At 47.1% G+C, this 22,340-nt stretch overlaps 1 protein-coding gene across 4 annotated transcripts in view; it reads right to left on the bottom strand.

Annotated features, from left to right (window-relative positions):
* BRWD1 (bromodomain and WD repeat domain containing 1) overlaps positions 1–22,340 on the bottom strand; it is a 2,464,655-nt gene that overhangs the window by 1,203,385 nt on the left and 1,238,930 nt on the right. For all 4 annotated transcript variants that reach the window (XM_078656838.1, XM_078656840.1, XM_078656841.1 and 1 more), the window contains one exon: positions 8,793–8,979. In XM_078656838.1, coding sequence (XP_078512964.1) covers positions 8,793–8,979 — 187 coding nt within the window. The remainder of the gene's footprint in view (positions 1–8,792; positions 8,980–22,340) is intronic.

Here is a 22,340-nt window from a genome sequence, read left to right as displayed (position 1 = left end):
GCGTCCTCAACCAGGATGGGCTGGGTCCACGAAGGGGATGCTTCAAAGGCCTGCAGCCCTTGTAAGCTGTCCTTGCATTTTGCTGCCCCCAGCAGTTCGGACTCCCACTTTCGGTAGGAGAATTGGCAGGAAAACAGAGTTAGGAGGAGAGATGAGCCCACCTTTGCCAACCCAACCCCTCAGGTGGGGGAGGTGAGGTGAAGCACACATCTCAGTCCCCTCCATCTTGAAGATGAGGAGACCCTGCCAATTAGGAAGAGGCTCATGCCCCCTCTCACTGGAGGGTGGCAGAATAGGGGGTGTACCCCAGTGGAGGGGACCCATTGGCCCCGACCTACACACCCCTGTACAATCAAAAGTAATTTTGTAATTTAAATTGGACACTTACTTCGTTTTTAGCAGCAGTTCCTGCTCCGAGGCCAGAGGCTCAGCGGCATCATTTTAACCCTACACCAGCGCTCCAAGCTCCAAGCCCACATCTCGCCGCACCCGCTCTGCGGGTGCTGCTTCGAGGGGAGCGGTGAATACCAACACAGCGGGGCATCCTTGTGGCGGTAAGGCGGCCGTGGGAGCGAGGCGTCAGCGGGGCTGCGAGTGTGCGGGGACTTCATTTCCCAGAAGTCCCTGCAAGACCAAGGAAGAGCTTCCGGTCTGCTCTCCCTGCTGGCCCGCCCCCCGCCCCCCCACGAGGCTTTTAAGAGGCGACCCAGTCCTCCAACGTGTGGGACACTTACTTCGTTTTTAGCAGCAGTTCCTGCTCCGAGGCCAGAGGCTCAGCGGCATCATTTTAACCCTACACCAGCGCTCCAAGCTCCAAGCCCACATCTCGCCGCACCCGCTCCGCGGGTGCTGCTTCGACGGGAGCGGTGAATACCAACACAGCGGGGCATCCTTGTGGCGGTAAGGCGGCTGTGGGCGCGAGGCGTCAGCGGGGCTGCGAGTGTGCGGGGACTTCATTTCCCAGAAGTCCCTGCAAGACCAACGAAGAGCTTCCGGTCCGCTCTCCCTGCTGGCCCGCCCCCCGCCCCCCCCCACGAGGCTTTTAAGAGGCGACCCAGTCCTCCAACGTGTGGGACACTTACTTCGTTTTTAGCAGCAGTTCCTGCTCCGAGGCCAGAGGCTCAGCGGCATCCTTTTAACCCTACACCAGCGCTCCAAGCTCCAAGCCCACATCTCGCCGCACCCGCTCCGCGGGTGCTGCTTCGACGGGAGCGGTGAATACCAACACAGCGGGGCATCCTTGTGGCGGTAAGGCGGCTGTGGGCGCGAGGCGTCAGCGGGGCTGCGAGTGTGCGGGGACTTCATTTCCCAGAAGTCCCTGCAAGACCAAGGAAGAGCTTCCGGTCCGCTCTCCCTGCTGGCCCGCCCACCCACGCCCCCCATATCATAATCTCTGCCTCCCGCAGCGCGGGACGCAGCACGGGCGAAGACAGGGCAAAGACTGGGCCGTTTGAGGCCGGCCGAGGACTGGACTGGCCTACCCTCTTTCGCCCATTCTTCTATATTGTCTAATTGGGGTTGGTGTTGTAATCACTTGTAATCCATAGGAGGCCTTACTTGGGTTCTTATCTTTGTATAATTATGTCCGTTAGGATAACCCGTAGCAAGACCGGTAAGGGAAGCACCTCAATCAGTGGTCCAATGGATGATTTTATCACTCGTACTAATTTGGCGATTGATGAGGAAATTTCAAAACTGCAGACCCGTGTCTCTCTTGAGTTGGCAGTCGCTAGAAGATTATCGGAGGTAATTGCTGTTTCCAAAAAATCTTCACTTGGGCACATAGCTACTGCTGTTACCCCGGAGCGACCTGCCACTCTTAGGTCATTAGTCTTGCAGGCAGAGGTCCACCAGGCTCCAACTCTACAACTTGCCTCCCAGGCCCTAGGGCCAGTTGTGGATGTAGTTAATATGATCCCGCCTGTGCTGTCTCCTATGAAGAATGTCAGTTTTAATTTCTCTATTCCGGCAACTCCAAAATCTCTCTCTGACACGAAGGACCCCAGCTCTAATTTACCCGCCCCAGTAATTTTTAACTCATCTAGAATTAACTTAAAACCGGGTAATTTCCCAAAAAGGAAAAAGACCTCCCGGTATACTTACTACCGGAAGAAGGCAAGAGTTGCGGTGGCACAGAAATCAAAACTGCCCTTTGTATCACTTCCCAATATAATTGAAGGGATTATCCCTAGGGAACAGACACATCGAGAGGGGACTCCCGAGGGGTTAGTTCCCGCTCCAACCACTACCACAGTACAAGAGGGGGGCTCATCTGTTGAGGGCCAGGAAGGGAAGGATGGGGAATTTATAGGCATAGTTTGGGAAACACTCAAGAAACTCCTTTCCCCTCTTGCTCTTAGACTCTCATCCATCGAAAACAGTTTGTTGGAGATGGAGAAAAGCATTATTGCTTTGGCCACTCTTGGCTTGAGAAGTCTAGAAAACCAGGGCTTTGGGGTAGAGGATTCGACTTCACAGGCATCTCTTCTTCCTCCCCCTGTATTACCACCAGAACGCCCGGTTCCGAAGCCACGAACTGTGGGTGTGAACCAAACTGCTGCAATTCTTAAACCTGTTGTCCCCTCCCGCTCTTGTTCCGTACCCACTCTAAAGCCTACTGCAGTCCCTTCTGTTAAACCATGCCCTACAGAATCTCGTCAACAGTATTCCCAGGGTACTTCTGTAAAGAATAACTTTAGAGGGGGTTACATTGATCTTCCCCCAGAGGCTAATGATTACGTGGTCGTTCTGACGGCGTTTCTCAGCTTGAAAATGGCCAATATGAGAACCATTGGTCCCTGAAGAACAAGACAATGCACTGGCTCAATGCGAACCGTGCAATTCCTAATGGTCGGAAGAGCAGAGTCCTGATGGTGCGTCGTGTTCCCTGGGTGGGCCCCACAAAGAAATCTGCGGTTGGGGACTGTATAGTGGTGACCTTTGAGGACCCACATACAGCACGCTACATTTGCTCTTGCCCCAATGGTGAAGGTTCCCGCGTTATTCCTAGACTTTTGTCTTTCTTTTATCCGCCACCCCCCAAAAAACCAAGGGAAGATGGTTGGTCCCTGGTACAGCGCCATCCTTGGAGGACTCATTCCTCCAATTACCAAGATCCCTTTGTGTGCTGGAATGGTCTACCGACCCAGAATAGGTTCGGTAGCCTCGAGGAGGTAGACTGACTCATAAGGCAACCTACGATCAATGTAGTAGCAACGGTCTCCTTAACCCAGATTGCAGGGCCTCTTGTTAGTCCCCCCGTAGTGTCTGATCATAGTCTCGGACATATGGAAAGCCATCCAACTGTGACCTTAGCACGCACTGATAATGTTGAGGACTGTGCTGGTGCTAAGACCAGTATTCTATCAGGGGCTCCGACTACTGATGAAGAGATAAAAATAGATGACCCACATCAAGATAGAGTAGCCCCCCCTTTGGCACCAATCCTCCTCACTGCCGAATGTGATTCCTCTGGTAGTGAGTTAATCCCACAGCTGTTTTTCCTGTCATGGAATATCAGCGGAGTAGGCAAAAATCTGAAAGACCCAGAATGGGCAGATTATGTCGACTCCAGTGATTTCTGCCTATTACAAGAAACTTGGGCACTGGATATCCCGCACAGGATGGGATATAAAACCTTTGGCATTGAGGCCATTCAGTCCGATAGGGGAAGGCCATCTGGGGGATTGATCATATGGCTTAAAATTACTCTAGCCATAAGAGTTGATCTCATAGACACAGGAACCCCTGATATTCTGGCTCTAAAAATTGTTTCAGCAAAAGGGGGTGAATACTATATTGTCAATGTCTATAACAGACCTACAGGGCACTCCAAGGTCTCGCCCACCTTGGAAATCCTGGATACCTTTCTGAAAAGGGTGGTGGGCGAAGTCCCTGTGATATTGGGGGGTGACTTGAATTGTAATTTCGAACCGATCCTTGGGATTTCTGATGTTTTCCAAGATGAGGATCAAGCATATAATATTCCTCAGCTTGAGACCTCGAACTATGTCCCGTGTACCACTCTGGCGGTTCAATTACTGAGGTTAACAGCTGATCACGGTCTTAGAGCGTGTAATGGTCGTTTTCCCTCAGACCTAACAAAGCAACCTACTTTTGGGAAATCAAAAAGCAGGCTAGATTTTATTTTTGTTTCTTTAACTATTTGGCATTTTATGATTGATTTTAAAGTATCATCAAGGGTCGAGAGTGATCATTTTCCTCTGGAACTTTTTATTGATGCACAGATAATCAGAGACACCCACAGCCCCATTCTAAGTGAGATAGTTGCTGATGATCCATGCGAGCATGCACATACAATTAATAATAACAGACGTGCTTTAAAATGGCCGCATCTCCTAAGTGAAGGCAAGACCCTGGCTGCAGTTTATTCATTGTTTGATAGGATTTTTACACCCTTAGTAGGACAACCCTTGTTTACTGACAATTGTGACCACTTTGTTGAGTTACACAAGGTTTTTTTCGATGAATTAAGAATCCACATGTCCAAATTGCCAAGGAAGAAACAGCAAAATGTACGTGTGGGATGCCATGGAAAACTTTGGTATGATTATGCTTGTAAAATGGCTAAGAGGAAGCTCCTAAATGCGATTAGAAATCAATCCCAAGATGATGTTAGACTCGCCAGGGAGGAGTATAAATAAGCGAGTCCAAAGGGTATCGAAAAAAAATGGGAAGAGTCAATTTGGGCTGACATGTTGTTTGCTGCAAAACATAATGATAATGTTGGTTTTTGGAGGTTGGTTGCAAACGGGGGGCATGCTGGAAGACCTGTGAAGGACTCGTTCATTGATGAAATGACATGGGTGACGCATTTTACCAATTTGTATAGACAGCATGACAATGGCGAGGAGGAGGAGTTCTCATGTTCACTTCCACTACCTGTATGTCTTGATTTTACCTTGGAAGAAACAAATAGGGCAATTAATGAATTAAAAAATAATAAAGCTCCTGGTCCAGATAAAATATCGGGTGACCTCTACAAACATGAACCTGAAGTTTGGGCTCCCTATATTAATTGTTTGTTTAATGCTCTGTCTGTAAGTTGTAACTTTCCTGATAGTTGGCGTGCAGCAGAAGTTGTCCCGATCTTTAAAAAGGGAAAAAGATCTGTTCCCTCAAATTATAGACCTATTAGTTTAATGGACATCCTGCAAAAACTCTATGCAAAGCATCTGCTATTTAGGATAAATGACTGGTTGGAGGAGTCAGCTATACTTTCCAAATTACAGGCAGGCTTTAGGTCTAAGACCAGCACGATAGACCAGGTCTTTAGATTTTGCTGTCTGTATTGGAAGTATGTTCACATCAGGAAAGGTCATTTGTATGTAGCCTTTATTGATTTGAGGGCGGCATTCGACCTTGTCCCTCGCAACCTGCTCTGGAGATCGTTAAACAAAGCCGGCCTGCCAGGAAGCCTCTTGGTCCACATTATCGAGTTACACGCTAGAAATCATGCAAACATCAGATGGGGTCCAAATGGCGAACTGACGCGGGATATCCCGATTAAGCGTGGTGTCCGACAGGGATGCGTCTTGGCCCCCACCCTGTTTTCCATTTTTATCAACGATGTCCCTGATTATCTTAATGCTTGTAACAATGATTCGCCCCAGCTGAATGGAGAGAGAGTGCCTGCGTTGCTCTTCGCGGATGATACCATCTTAATATCCCAAACAAAGAAGGGCCTCCAGGCACTCTTAAACTCCTTCAGCAGCTATTGTGTGACCAAAGGGCTAGAAATAAATGTTGATAAAACAAAATGTATGGCTTTAAATCCTAGTAGACCGGACAGAGGGAACCTGACCCTGAATGGGGAAACTCTAGGTACTGTGGAGAATTTTACTTATTTGGGGGTAGTACTCGATTCTAAGTTAACATGGAAGGCCCAAATCGAGAAAAGTAAGGTGTCATATGCCCATAATGCTAAACCAATAATCTGTAGATTGAATGCCAGTACAAGTAAAAGTATAACACCTGTACTTGAACTTTTCAAATTTAAAATTCAATCTGCCGCTTTATATGGGGCTGAGATATTTATGAGAACAATTGTAAAGGTCCCAACCAGTACACCACTAATACCTCTCCAGCTCGATTTGAATTTCAAACGAACCGACCACCTATCTATCATAAGACCACTAATGTTCTGGATAAGGATTTGGTCCACCCCAGAACTGATAGATTACAGGAATGGTCTTCGAGAAGTATTGAATTTAGATTCTTTCAATTCCCTTCGGTGGTTCGGGCATGTTAAAAAATGGCTCGTTAATCTGGGCTTGCGTTCGTTCTGGGAAAACCCAGAGAATCTACCCGCCTTTGCTAAAACCATGGTAAAAAGAGCCTACTGGTGCTTTATGGATAATAGACATGTTCATGAAAGTAGAATTGGCACTTTAACTAAACACTTTTTATCCTTCAAAAGTGAACCGTGTTTTGAATCCTTCTTGGATGAAATAGAGCCCCCTGTTGCTAAGACTCTTTTCCTGAAGTTTAGGTATGGGAATCTCATGCTGAATTCCAACATTGAGCGTTGGACAAAGAAAAAACCGGATTGTCCTAATAGTACAAGTGAGAGATGTCCTATGTGCTCAGATTTATGTAAGGAGAATGAGGTCCATATGCTGTTTATATGCAAAGCATATTTGAAAGCTCGGAAAAGATGGCTTAAACCCATGTGTGTTCTCTTAGGAACCAGATCCTGTTTCACAGCATACAGGATCCTAAAAACTAATACTGCACAGTTTATTGTATTCAGTATCAGTAGGTTTCTCTACTCTGTGTTTATTGTCCGAAAGAAATTGGGACAGGTCCTTTAAAGCTGGATTAATTTTAAATACTGAACTTTGCTGCTAAAAACTGAACTTTGCTGCTAAATGAATGATGTTTATGATTTGATTGGTGAAAATTAACTTGCACTCCATTACTGAAATTATTGTTTTAAATGAATTGATGCACGTATATTGTTATGATATATGATTTAATGTATGTATATATGTGTGTCTTTTATGGCCGTTTGGCCGAAATAAAGAAATAAATAAATAAAATTTAAATTGGAATTTAAACTGTTTTCCAAACATTTACAAATCTGTAACAATTGCAAATCCATTCCCAATTACATTTCCTTGAAAAGTTTTACAATTGAAAGTACATTTTGCCTACCTGTAGTAAGTCCTGCTTGGTTTTAAAAATAAAACATAAGCATACCTTTGTTACACTTGCCCAATTGGTCTGGGTTCAGTCTCTGGAGTGTGTGTCATCAGCCTTGAGTGAGTAAACACAATAAATGCTTAACACACTCTCTGCATAATCCTAACTGCTCATCCACACTACCACAAAGAGAGCCGTTAGTACTTGCCTAATGTAGCCTCTGCTATACCTCTGGGGACTCCCTGGACTTTGTGCACACTATACCTTACTTTGGAATAGTATATACAATCCCAGCTTCCTACAATCTTCAACAGGTCCTGCTTCGAAAACAATTCAGTTGGGGTTGGAGGTAGTTGAGGGAACTTACCTTTCTTATGCTCGTCTCCATTGTGTCTCCTCTTCTCTTGATGTGTGTGTCTACTATCCCTCGACATTAAGGCCAGGGTTCATGGTGACCTTGAACAAGAACCGGATCATCATTTGCCCCAGCGATCATCCTTGGCCCTGGCCATGAACAGCTTGGCTTTCTGGAGGTGTGAACAGAGACAATGCATCAAAGCCAGATGCTGTGGTGTCAGTGATTGACATCTGACCCACACAGTCTCTGCATGGCTTGAATACTGAACTCTTGGAGGCAGTGGGGAAGAGATTCTACACTGCAGCGTTGGTTTGGCGAGAAAAATGAATAATCTGAAGAACAGGACTGTGAAAGAATGAGCTCCGGATCAGAGTCTAAGTCACAGAAAAAAGGGAACTGACATCTGCACATTGGGTTAGAGAATTATTGCTCTGGTGATATCATGACTATGTTACTTCTGGAGCCAATGCAGAGCCAGCGCACCCTCTCCCAGTGTGGGAGAGCTATGAAAAAGTTTCTGGATCCAGATTGGTACTTGGAATATTCAAAAGGTGGGGACGCTACAGGTAGAAATGTCCATCAGAAAAAGCTCATCCCTAGACCTTTGAGGATGGCTTAGGATAAAACAGGTTGTCAAGTACGTGGGAAAGATGGCCTCAGATCACCTGTCAGTCAGTAGCATCTACTGCCAATGAACTGGGTGGGTTAATAAACATACGAATGAGAGAGTCAATTTCTGAGCTGCTGAATGTATCTTTTACATCTCATACTTAAAAACACATTTAATATCTCCTGCAGAACAGTACGGGATCTAGTATTAGAGTGCTTGAGCGTAGCTAAAGCATTAACTTTTAAAGAGTTTTGCTCCAGAAAGAAGAGTCTGGTCTACTATGATTTCTGCCAGCTGGTGCATAAAAGAGAAACTGCAGTTACTACACCCATGCTGTACTAACGCGTTAAATGTTCTCCAATACAATTACACAAAGGGCAACAAAGTCAGCCTCTAAGGGGGTCTGTCTGTTTTTAGGTTTCAACAACAACATTTCTGGATCAAAGGATGTTGATGAGATTGTGGAAAATGCATTATTTGCACAGAAATACCTCTCCAATGTAAAAAGTAAGTAAAATTAAGGAATTAGGATGCATGAGAAAAGACCACACTGAGCTTGAAAAAGAAAATTAAGGAGTCCTCAAAAAGCATATGAAGCAAATATAAAGTAAAATAGATTATATTTAGTTATACATCAATAGGAAAATTATTTTAACGTACCTTGTTCATTTCTCTTTTATTAGGATTATCATTTTTCTTCAGAGGAGATAGCTGTTCTTCAGTTGATGGTTCTTCATCTGAGCTGCTTAATAGTCTCAGTATTGCCCGTCGAGCTGAAGCCCGGGTTGGAGGATGAAGATTAATCCCTGCATCAGCAGTCCAATCTGAATATTCACTGGATGTGTCACTGCACATACAAAAAGACATGTCCCGAATATTTTTCATCCAAACAATGATAATTAATTAGTAGAAAAAAACATTTACTATACAATCGATCTAAGAGACCCTTACCATCCGGCTTCCCAAGACAGCCCGAGGCTACTTTCCTTCCCCCAAATTACCACCGAAACTTTTCTCAATGTCCTGCATAAAGTAAAAAGCGGAGCCCCATCAGACCCAGCCCCGATAAGTAAACTAAAGCATGTTGCTTCCACCATTGCCACTCCTTTTACCAACCTGATCAATGCCTCTTTCAAAAATGGGTCAGTTCCAGCAAACTGGAAAAAAGCCACTGTGAAGGCTCTTATAAAAAAAACCCACCTCGACCACAAAGATCCATCAAACTTCAGACCGATCTCACTGCTTCCGGCGATTAGCAAAATCGCTGAGAGAGTAGCAAACCAACATCTCTCCGAGTTCCTAGAGACCAATAACATCCTCCGTCAGACCCAGACAGGTTTTAGACCTGGACAGGGGACGGACACTGCATTGTTAGCCGTGGTCGAGGAAGCAAGGGGCATTCTGGACGAAGGAGGATCAGTGGCAGTGATCCTCCTCGACCTGAGTGCCGCCTTCGACACGGTGGACCACGCAACCCTTGTTCACCGTCTGAGACTGATTGGAGTGGAGGACTCCGCATTGGCCTGGATTACGTCTTTCCTTGAAGATAGGTCCTTTCAAGTGACTGATGGATTCTCTATCTCGAAGGCTCTGGCACTCAAGTGTGGGGTGCCTCAGGGATCCTCCCTGAGCCCCACACTTTTTAATGTATATATGGCACCCCTCGAGGACATTGTCAAACCTTTTGGGATTAAATCAATAATGTATGCCGACGACACTCAGCTTGTCGTATCCCTCAACCAATCAGACAACGCCCTCCCCAATCTATTTAGCTGTCTAGAAAAAGTTCACCAGTGGATGTGCGAGTCCCGGCTAAAGTTGAACGGGGAAAAGTCAGAAATACTTCTCCTAGGCAATCCAAAGAAAATCCCCTCACCCCTTCCCTGGCCACCATGCATGGGATCTCCACCACCCCCAAAATCCGAGGTAAAAAGCCTAGGGATATGGTTGGACCAGGATTTGAGCTTTAAAACTCAAGCGAGGAAAACTGCTGGAACGTGCTTTGGCCTTATGAAGATGGCCCGAAAGATCCTCCATCTACTTCCTCTTCAATCAAGGAAGCTTTTGATGCAGGGGCTGGTGAACTCCAGATTGGATTATGGGAACGTCCTATATCTGGGGGCCCCAGTCTCTGTAATTCACAGACTGCAATGTGCACAAAATGCGGCGGCAAGAATACTCACAGGAACCGCAGCAAGGAACTCAGCTAAGCCAGCCCTCAGAAGTCTGCATTGGCTGCCAGTCAAGGAACGGATCAACTTCAAGACCCTGTGCATTGCCCACAGAATACTTCACAATGAAGGCCCTCCCATCCTCAGGACTCTTGTGTCTCATCAACAGTCAACTAGACATCTCAGATCCAACTCCCTCTCCCTGGTAAAAGTCCCCAGAATTAGTAAGGCCAGAACAGGTGGTCGCCTGTTTTCATACAACGCCCCCAGGCTGTGGAATGCCCTCCCACTCTCTCTGAGGCAAGAACAAAACCACCTCAGATTCAGGAAGAGACTGAAGACCCTTCTCTTCCCCTGAGCACCCCCCCCTGACTTTCTATCCTCCAGGATCGCGATCTCCAGCTGTGCGCTCTACAAAACTCAAAATCAAATCAAATCAAATCAAATCAGGAAATGAAGGAGGATGTGTTTTATAGATCTCGCCTAAAAGTTCAAAGCCTGTTGAGGACTATTCAAACAAGTACCCTACCTTTGGTAACACCTTATCTGTTAGAGATTCTATAGCTGCAGACCAGATGCAGAAGATTTTTTAGCAGTACTCCTGCACGCCTTTAGGTGATGCCGTTCAGATCTGAGTCGGCCAGGCTGAAAGTGACATGCACAGTACCTATAAAGGCGCCAGACGTCGTGCTGACATCAGTTAATTTTACAACTTTCCACGCCATGAGTGCACAGCCACGATGAGAACTGACCCTGGTGTGGAACAACCAAGGCCCTGAGAAGGGTGTCCCTGATACTACAATTGGCTCGCAGGGCAGGGAGGATGCAAGGGTTGGTAAGGACTCTGCGGCTTGATAGAGTCTCTACCAGATATGGTGTTACCAAAGGTAAGTAACTTGTTCACAGATTCCTTACCTATGATTGGATGCCCAAGCAAAGCCTTTCTCAGAGGTGGATCTGCAAAGCCAATTCTAAATCAAAAACTCCTGGAAGACCGAACGGGCAAAGTGTCCATCATGATGGCCTGGACTGTCAAGGCAGTATTGTTTGGTAAATGTGTTTAAGAATTTTCACGTTGCTGCCGGACAGATTTTCAGGACAGTAACTGAGCAAGCTAACACAGGGGTTCAGCCTTAGCTCTGGTGGAATGAGCAGCAAAACCTGAGGTGGTTGCTTCTTGGCAAATACATAGCAAATCTTGATAAAGAGTACGAAAACTATCCTTCTAGAGATGGTCTGTTTCTGTATAGCCTTCCCCTTTTTAGCTCCTATGTACATCACAAAGAGTTGATCGTCCACCCAGAAGTCTTTTGTACAGTTTAGGCAGAACAACGCTCTTTTTGAATCCAGACAGACTTGTCTCTCCTCTTTTTAGAAGGGTGAGCTGAGCAGAGAAGGTAGGCAGGGTGATGTTTTAGCCAACATGGAAGGGAGTCACAAACTTCGGAAGAAACGTGTCCGGAACCAATTTGTCTCGGTAGAGAATAGTGTATGGAGGGTGTGCAGCGAGCGCCTGTAATTTCCTGACCCTCCTAGCTGTTTTTATGGCCACTAGAAGAATTATGTTACTTACCCTGCAAGGATCTGTTTGTGGCATGTAGTGCCATAGATTCACATGCTCTGCATACTCCTGCAATCTAGTGTTTGGTTTGGAGTTGTACAAGTTGCTTTTCTTCGAAGAATTGTTTCGAGTCACTGGGTAAGACGACTCCTACTCTCTGTGATATTGTGCACGTGCAGCAAGTCCTTTGTTAGATTGTTTTCCCGCAGGAGGGTGAGATAGGAGTATAATGAATGTGTGTCCATGCTAATATGTGAATATATGATACAAATGCATAAAACCTAACTGCAATTGCCACAAGCGTCAGGGGAGGAGGGAGGGTGCCAGTCGCAGCCGGCATGACTCGCGGGGTTGGGGGTTAATTTTAAATAAACTAACAAAAAGTTAAGTTACCTTTGACGGCCCAGTCCAGAGAGGTGATTGGTTGGGAGGCTGACCACACAGGTGTCTATGGGGAGGCCATTTTCTCCACATAAGCTGCATGCAGCCTACATGGAGAAAAGGGAGCATGCGTTTGACAGGTTTGACTGGGGCCGACCAAACAGTCAGCGCCCTCAGAGTGGGCAAGCCACTCCTCCCTGCCCTGGAGCAGGACCGCCCACACGCCCGCCCCCAACCAAACCCTTCTGCTTTCTCGCAGTGCGAGAAGCAGAAACATAAAATTAGGTCCAGTGTGGCCATAAAGTTGCCCTGTTGTAGAAGGGGAATGACATCCTGCAGCGTGAAAGTGTTCTGAGACGATGTAATAATTGAGGGGCCTGAGATCTAAGATTGGTCTTAAGGACTCGTCCTTTTTTGGAAGGAGGAAATATGAAGGAGTATACTCTTGGCCCTTTTGGTGAAGAGGGACTGGTTCTATTTCCCCTTTGAGGAGTAGGACTTGGATTTCTTGTTTGAGAAGTGCTAGGTGATCTGTGATAACCTGTAAGTGTAAAATGTGATGTTGAGTGGTGTGGTAACGAGCTCCAGACAAAAACCATGTTGGATAATGGCTAGTATCTATTGGTCTGTGGAGATGGATTCAAAGACTGGATGGAAAATGTGAAGTCTTACCCATCCCCGACAGGTGTTGAGAGGTCGGGGGGAGTCAGTCACTGTTTGGTATTGGAGGATGCTCCATGGGTGTTTGTACCTCTGCCTCTGCCCCTATTGTTACTGGAGGAGGCTGGCTCAGTATATATTGTCCACCTGTGGTGAGGCACTGTGCACCGAGTCCCTTAGAGATAGCGTTTAGGTCCCTGAAAACCAGAGCTCTCAAGGAGAAGCTGTGGAGAGCAGCTAAGGAAGGGTGTAAAGAAAATGTGTTCACCACTATTGTCAGTCAGTAAGCTTTTCACACAAATACCACACCAGGTGAGTATAAAAATACATTGTATTTATTAGCACACACTTGACATTAATTTGGAATATCTCCTGTCCAGAGATATCAATTACACACAATAGAAACTTCAGAAATAGCTAGCATAGAAAAACTCAAAGGGCTCAACTGCGGGGGGTAAAACCATATACTAAAATAGTGGAATGTGAGGTAAGTACCGAAGATGGAGTAGTACCCAAGGATGGGGGGCCCCAGGGACGCCAAGGCGCTCGGATGCAGAGTGGTTACACAGGGTCAAACGTTCATAGGAAAACACAGGGTAAGTGGTGGTTGGAATTTTACAGCTCTAGGAGGACACTTCTCAAAGGAACCACTTGGATCAAGGAAGGTTGGAGCGCCACCTCACCCATGGATACCCCAGGAATCAGGATACTTACACCAGGAAGCCCATGTGTAAAGTGGTGTTGGAACACCCCGAAGACACCAATGGAGGTTCGTGGAAGATCAGCAGCTACAGAATCTCATGAACCAGGACATGGTCTCCATACGAGAAGAACCGGAAATCAGAGGAGACAAAGTGCAAACCACCCGGAGGTGACAAGGAGGCACAGGAGCACAATACCAGCCCTAGTTGGAGGTTTGTGCTGTAGCATGGTGAATTTGTAACAGCAACTGTGGAGCCCAGGAAATGATGCAGAACGGGAGCCATCCACGAGGTGGAGTGCAAGAAGATCAGGGGCCGGAAGGCCAACCAACAAGCCTTGGCAAATACAAACAGTTCGCAAGAGAAGATGCAATGTTGCAGACCAGCAACTCCTTCACTCCAAAAGAGATTCCTTCTGGCTGGGATGCAGGCTGAGTCCTTGGTGTCTCGGAGGATGCAAGGTCGCAGAACTGAAGAAACACAGGGACAAAGATGCAGCAGGAATCTTCCCGCTGAAAGCAGTCTTTTCTTTGATCCTGGTTTGAAGAACAGCAGAGTTCCAGTGTCCACCAATAGAACAGTCTTAGAACCGTCTTCAGACGACAGGGAATCGAATCTTGAAGATGTGGTCGGGACTAATCTAAGGACCCACCCTCATGGAGCCCTTAAGTAAACCTAAAAAAGGGGAAGCTCCTATTCTCTAGTGATCCACCTAACTGAGGGGTCAAGGATGCTACTGAGTTGTCCTAGCCAGTCAGATGCTCCCAGGCGTCAAGATTCAACATGGCAGAATCAAGTGGCCACCTGGCGGAGCTCTGGGCACCTCCCTATGGAGGAGCTGGACAGGGGGGTGGACACTCCCCTATCCTTTGTGTGGGTCACGCCAAAGCAAGACCCAAGGGCTTCTGAACTGGGCAAAAATGCATGGAGGGCACCAGATCAATGCACTTCAATGCAGTTTGGTGAGCTCGGAAGTGCCTCCACCCTACCTAATTCTAAAGGAGAGGTGGTCACACCTCTCCTTCACAGCAAAGGAATAGTTTCTGTCCTGTAACTCCAGTTCTGTAGTAGGGGTATCTCTGTTATAGTCATAATCTAGTGAATAGTCCCGCCCATGTGCGTGGACCCCGGAGCAATCAAAAATAATCTCTTAAGTTGTCAAAACATGCAGAACTGCACAGACACCTAAGAGAGAATTTAAAGACAGATAATGCAGCCTATATCCACAGGCTACACTGTCCAGTACTTCAACTAGAAATTCCACCAAAAACCACAAACAGCACTGCCTGTCCAGGTTTCTCCACAGAGAAAAACCTTGCCTTTAACAGCAAAACCCTGTGGAACGATAGAGGAAGAAATGGACAGACAAGCCCCATAGGCTGCCATTATGTGGCTCAGAACAGGATACTGTGCCTTTACGAGAACATTCCAGAAGCTTCACAGTATCCCAGAATGCACTGCAGGTCCCTTTTACTTTCAGTTCTTTTTGAAGGCGTAACACGCCACACCTGTAGCATTCCTTACATGAATATAAATCTCTCCACCGGGGAGGAGGGCGGGCGCTTATGACTATGACAGAGATACCCCTACTACAGAACTGGAGTTACAGGACAGAAACTACTCCTTCTATAGTAGGGGATCTCTGTTTATAGTTATAATCTAGTGAAGAAGTGTGGCTCACTGGTTAGAGGAGGCAGACCCGGACGCTGAGATCAGACCCGGGACCAGGGTTCAATTCCCGACGCGGCAGGGTCTTGAGCCCAAAATGTCCACGGACTCGGTAATTCTCGCTTCGGTGCCTACTCGAATCACAGGTTCACACTCTGCAACTCTGGGCAATAGCTTGCTTAATCTCCACTACGGCCCCCCGCGGCGGGATGCCTGGCTTTCACCTTGGGGATACCCAGTAGGGGCTATCTCACAGGGAAAAACCAGGACGGGTTCCCAATGCAAAGCGCTTTGAGACCTGGCGGTGATATTGCGCTATATAAAAACCCATCCATCCATCCATCCAATAGAATGGCAAGCCCATCCCCACACCAAAGCGGCGGTGGAGAAAAAATGAAATAACACCACTACTGTGCGAACAGATTTCGCAGCGAAGCATGCCCAACCTGAGCATCTGTCCTGGCATTAGTGTCCAGAGAGTAATGCTTAGCAAAGGTATGGACCGACTTCCAAGTGGCCGCCTTGCAGATTTCTGCAATTGGAACATTACGTAGCAAAGCAGTCGTGGCAGCTTTGCCCCTGGTGAAATGAGCCTTAGGTCTACCCCCTAAGGTCTTATTAGCCTTTTGGTAACACAATTGTATACAGGACACAATCCACCTAGAGATGGACTGTTTAGAGGTAGCAAGACCGGTCCTGACTGATTCATAATTGATAAACAATTGGACAGATCATTTTCCGAAGGTGATCGCCTAGCGGCTTATGTGCCACCGCCTTTCTATGCTTTGTGCCCTTCGACTTGGCACTGACTGCAGCAATTCACGTAGCTACCCTTGAGAAGAGAAGCAGATTTACCTAAGAAGAATAACTTGGCACCTGCAAATACACTTCCCCTGCTTGAAAAAGAGAACATTCATTCACGAGGCAGCGGAATTTGCACGGCTCGGGGAAACCTATAGCCGTTCTCTTTGTGGTGTGACATCTCCGGCCAGTCACGGGCTGCAGCGGTGCCCAACCTTTCAAGCCTGCCACGCTGCCTTTGACAGGGCATGGTGATTGAGCACAGAAGGCAACCTGCAGCAGTCCGTGAGTTGCCAGGAGTGTGAAGTGGGCACATGCATAAATAGCTGGGTGAATCGTTTAAAAAATCAGCAAGGCTCTCCAAGACCAGCATGAGTGGCATATATGAAAGTGACTCTGACAACAGTCTACACTGATTGTTGTGTTTGTGTATGTGGTATTATGAGTGGGTGAAGGGAGCAAGGAGCAGATCACGAGCGGACTCCTGCGGGCGGACTTGCCCTTGAAGCCCTGTCCTTTGGAGCTTGTCCTGTCCTGTCCCGCCAGCGCCTTGCAGCACCCGCTTCGCGGGTGCCGCTTCGTGGGACCGGGACATCCCTGGTGGCGTTTGGGGCGGAAAAAGAAACTCAGCAAGTGCAGCAGGGGTGGAGCGCCGCAGGGACTCGCTAGTCCAGGAGTCCCTGCGAGGCCTGTCTGACCCGGCCTGCGCACCCTGCTAGCCACGCCCCTGCCCGGAAAACCTGCAGAAAACATCACCTCACCTGCATTTCATCGGGAGCGAGGAGCGGATCACGAGCGGACTCCTGCGGGCGGACTTGCCCCTGAAGCCCTGTCCTTAGGAGCTTGTCCTGTCCTGCCAGCGCCTTGCAGCACGCGGGTGCCGCTTCGTGGGACCGGGACATCCCTGGTGGCGTTTGGGGCGGAAAAACAAACTCAGCAGGGGTGGAGCGCCGCAGGGACTCGCTAGTCCAGAAGTCCCTGCGAGGCCTGTCTGACCCGGCCTGCGCACCCTGCTAGCCACGCCCCTGCCCGTCACACGGTTTATAAATTTGGATTTTCTGCCCGGGTGAAGGCCGGGTCAAGGGCGGGACAGTCTACGACAGTCCACGACTGGACGAGGCAGGGCTGGGCCCCAACCCCTATCCCTTCGCCCCCAGCATCTTAGACTCTGCCGTTTGCCTGAATATTGGACTAATCCCGGTAATAAACAACATCTCTAAACCTAGTTCCCATTCTAGGGGTCAGATATTGGTTTTACCGTTTATTTTATAACTGTGTTTTTATGTCATTTCATATTAAGTGCTATCCGGATTTATCACCCATCTTATTTCCATTCGGTAATATCTGTGCTGGTTATTTTGTACCTTTCTCCAAGGCAATATGCCCAAGTCAGTCGGCAGGAATTCCCGCCCCATTGTCTCTACACTTGACAACTACTTAGTTAAAGTAGTAGACAAGATTAATAAGGAACGAAGACTGTCCCTGGGTTTAGGAAGTGTCCCAGACCCCACGATCCCACTGGTCTCTGCTGAGACCCCTGTCCCTTTGCCCACCCCCTTGTTGATCCCCACCATTGATGACAGTTGTGTAACGGGCTCTCCGAATTGTCCAACTAGGGAGGGTATCAACGAAATAGAGCCATCACAGGATATCCTTGACGTTGAGGACTCTCACAAGGAACCCGATGCTAAGGAATCCGATGCAAACGAGTCCCATAATGACTCTGACGCCCCGGGTTCCGTGGCCCCCAAAACTCAGAGTGTTGAGGTCAGGGAGACATCTAAATAGACCTGTACAGTCTAAAAAAGAGGGGGGGGTCGTAAAAGTAAAAAGAACACTGTCTCTGTATCAAATGGGGGCCCCATTGAGCTAAACTGTCTTCATAATGACGTTAATTCCAACCACCTGAAACTAGCTCCGGATCAGCTTGAGCTGCTTATTGGTATGATTGATGCAAAGTTAGACAAAATTGTTCTTCCACTCTTGGATAAACTCGAGGCCGTTTCTAGGGAAGTGATTAGATTGGGTGTGTTGGTGCAATCCGGCTTGAAGCAAAATAACAGTCCGCAACCAGCTGCTGTGGCTGGGGGCAGGACTAGCAAGCCCGTGCAATCCAACAAAGGCCCATCCAATGTTGGAGTGGCCTGTGCAGGTTCTAGCATTCCTGCACAGCCAAACAGAAGTCCCTTAACAGTTATCGAGCAGCAGGGCGTAACTGGCAAACCAAAACTACCGTCTACAGGGGACACTATTAATGTCACTGCAGTAACACCTATATGTTCTAACGATGTCCCTTTGAACCCCCCCACTACCCGTGCCCCGGGGAATCAGTTGAAGATTACCGAAAGGGGGAAGTCTAACAATTGCGGCCTCTCTCAACCGAACCTCCCACCGGACTGCGCACCCTACGTAGCAGTCCTGACAAATGTTACACCAATCAGGGAGGATGGGCTTCATCGCTCTATGGAATCACATGAATCCCTCAAATACAAAACTGTGGCATGGCTCAATCGGGAGTGTGGCTTTCCAGTGGCTCTGGCGGACCAAATCCTGACCACCACCAGAACCAACTGGATTGGTACGTCCCCGAAGAACATCTCTGGGGATTGCGTTATTATTAATTTCAGTAACCCACACCTTGCTACAACAGCTCTGATTCGAGCCACTTTCCGCCCCTGTAACGAGCTGGGCATTTCACTCCGTCCTTTGGGCTTTTTCTATAGACAACACACTAGCCATCATCCTAGTAACCACGGGGGGGGGAGAGAACGAGGGGAGAAGCTTCGCATAGCTTTCCAAATAGTTTCCAGGTGAACACCGTTAATCGTTTCCAATGCTTTAGTGGGCTGGATCAAAACGATTGACTGGAGTTGTGTACGGTACTCCCAGAAACCTTGGAGAGACAGGCTCTGTCTGGTATGGGACAAAGTGTTTGTATATCAGGGCCTAGGGTTAACATTTCTGGGACAACTGTAGATTGTACGCCTATGGGCAAGGAGGGTGATCCAGTAGGTTGCCCGGAGTCATTACGGGAGCTGTGTACGGTACCCCCAGAAATTTTGGAGAGACAGGTCTCGTCTGGTATGGGACAAAGTGTTTGTATTTCAGGGCCTATGGTTAACATTTCTGGGACAACTGTAGATTGTACGCCTATGGGTAAGGAGGGTGATCCAGTAGGTTGCCCGGAGTTATTACTGGATACTACTAACATCGCTATTTTCAAGCAGGGTAGTAACTGTTCTCTTTTGGGGTCAGGTGTCTCCGGTTTTTCAAGCTGCTATATTGCCAGTTGGAATATTGCGGGTATCAGGTCCAAATCGGATTGTCTGGGTTGGACTGAATTTTTAGCTCTCTTTGATATTATCTGTTTACAGGAAACCTGGTGTAGGGACTTTAAAGGATATAATGGTTTTGTCTCTTACCAGTTACCTGCTACCGGTTCCCTATCAGGTAGAGCTAAGGGGGGCCTTTTGATTTTGATTTCTGTCCAAACTCCTCTGCTGGTCAAAAAATACGTACAAGTTGAGGTTCACTCCCAGATTGTATGGCTGCACAAAACAGGAGGTAGGAATATTCTCTTAATAAATTTTTATAACAACGTTTTTGATGATACTAGGGATCAGGTGGTTAGAGCACTATCTAGTGCATTGGATGACATCCTCAAGGATTCCAATGTAGTTTTTGATCTGTTCATGGCAGGGGACTTTAACGCCACTACCTGCCCATTCTCAGATGGCAATGTATGTGGGGCGGTGGACTGTCATGGAGATGGAGTCCCCCATTTTCAATATAACTATTATGGAGATGCCTTAAACAGTCTCCTTGACTCACATAATATGTATATTATGGTTAACGAGACAAATGAGCAGGAGGAGATTTGCCCCACTTTCACAGGCCGGGGAGCGAATTCTGTTATTGATTTTATTTGTATCTCCCCGAGCCTTGAGGCCTGGAGTATGGCACCTAAAGTTATAGACATCCAGCTTAGTGACCACAATTGCCTGATAGTAGAGGCCATGCTATGGGAAAACAAAGGGACCCCCATTCCGGGGTGTATTATTAACAACATTGAGGCCGTGCGACCTAATGGCACTAGACTCAAATGGAAGAGGGATAAGGCTGAAATCATGTCCGATTCGATCATTACTAGTTGCCTGGCAGGAATTACAGGGATTTTAGAAGACCATCAAGGTACCACCGGCTCTATTGAGTATTTTATTGGTATTAATACGGTCATCGACTCTAAGCTTACTAGTACACTCAAGCACAAGGAGGAACGCCTGCGGGGTTGGTTCAATCCAGCATGTACCCTGGCCCTAAAGGAACTAAAGTCAGCTTTATCAGTTACGCCTAGAGATAAGGGTTTGGTTGTAGATCTTAGAGCCAGATACAAAGAAACCCTAAAACAGAGGAAATTGGAACTCCAACAGGAGGCATGGGACAACTTGACCCTGGCTGCTGAATTAAATAATTGTACCCTGTTCTGGAAAACAGTTAATTCCCCATTCCTCAAAGATGATAAGATCCCTGAATTAACTTCCAACGTTATGAAGGAAGAGTGGGTTTCCCATTTTTCTAAAATCTTTGATTCGGACAGTGCATCCAGGGATATAGGGGATGGGTGGCCGCATACGCCACTCAATATCACCGTTCAAGAGGTTTTAGATAGCATAAGGGTCAGCAAAGGAGGAAAAGCACAGGGTCCAGACGGGGTACCAATCGATGTTTATAAATTGGTCCCTGAAGTATGGGGGCCTCTGTTAACTAATATCTTCAACGCAGCAGTCCGTAATGAGGTACCCCCTACCTGGGAAGAATCCATCCTAATCCCAATATTTAAGAAAGGAAATCGAGGGGACGTTAAGAACTATCGTCCAATCTCCTTGTTGGATTCTTCCGTAAAAGTAATGAGTAGAGTGCTTCTAGTAAGGTTGGAAGAATGGGTGGAGGACAATGGCATTCTAGCAGAGAGCCAGTTTGGGTTCAGGAAGGGTCGTGGTACGATTGAGCAGTGTCTAAATTTAGACCTGCTCATCGGTAAATATACCTTGGCAAAGACCGGCACTATTTATCTCTGCTTTGCGGATTTGAGTAGTGCCTTCGACCTGGTGGACCATGGCATTCTCTGGGCAAAGCTAATTGAAATTGGGGCACCCGAGGGCACTGTGTTCTTCCTAGCACGTCTTTATGCCAAACTACGTGCTTGTGTCCGTTACGGTTCTAGCGGGGAATGTACTACAAAGTTTAAAATCGAGCGTGGAATCAGACAGGGATGTGTGTTGGCCCCACTGCTTTTTACCCCTTTCATCAATGAGATTGATTCTTTTCTCAAATCTCTGGCAGTGGATGCTCCCAAAATTAATGAGGACAACGTCCCTGTGTTACTTTACGCGGATGACGCGGTCCTAATCTCACGCACTCCCATCGACCTTCAACGGCCGATGGACGGCTTTTCGCAATTTATTAAAAGCAGAAAGTTAGTGTTAAATAAATCTAAAACCTATGTTATGGAATGCGGGTGAAGGAAACGAAAAGAAACAGTTTTCATTTTTTATAGAGGGACAGAAGGTCCAGGCTGTTGACAATTTTTCGTACTTCGGGGTCACCTTCTCAAACAATAACATTTGGGCTAATGAACATAAGAATGTCCGGGCTAAGATGGCGAGGAGTGCTCATGGAATATTCACAATGGCTACGAAACTGGGAGACAGGCGGGTCCATGATATGCTTAAAATTTTTCGGTCCCGTTGTGTCTCGATTGCCTTGTACGGAGCTGGCATTTGGGGCCACGCCCCGGCAGGGTCTCTTCAGGTTGAGGAGAATGCATTCTTGAAGAGACTTTTGTGCCTGCCAAGCTCTGTCTCTAATGCTTTAGTGCACAATGAACTGGGTATTCACCATCTTGCCGACTTGATCCTCCTTAGGCCACTGATGCTATGGCGTTCCATTTGGATAAAAGAAGAGACCTCATTGTGCAGAGCCATTATTTCTGATTGTCTCCCTTTGGACCATCATTTAAAGATCCCATGGTTAAAGTATATTGTGGATAATTTTCGTGAGATCTTTAACATTAACATCATTGCGGATCGATGTGGGGTTACTGAGCTGTCCAAAATTGAACTTAAGTACTGTTTTTTACAACAGCTTTCCACCAGGAGGCATCAAAATAGCTCTGAACTCTCATCCTGTGTTCTTTATCATGATTTAAATGAATTTGTGGGTTTCCAACCATATTTGTCACAAGAGACCTGGAAGGCACATCGGT

This window comes from Lissotriton helveticus, chromosome 8 (genome assembly GCF_964261635.1).
Source record: "Lissotriton helveticus chromosome 8, aLisHel1.1, whole genome shotgun sequence".
NCBI classification, from domain to species: domain Eukaryota; kingdom Metazoa; phylum Chordata; class Amphibia; order Caudata; family Salamandridae; genus Lissotriton; species Lissotriton helveticus.
The sequence above is the reverse complement of the archived record's forward strand: the minus strand, read 5'-3'. Positions and strand labels throughout refer to the sequence as shown.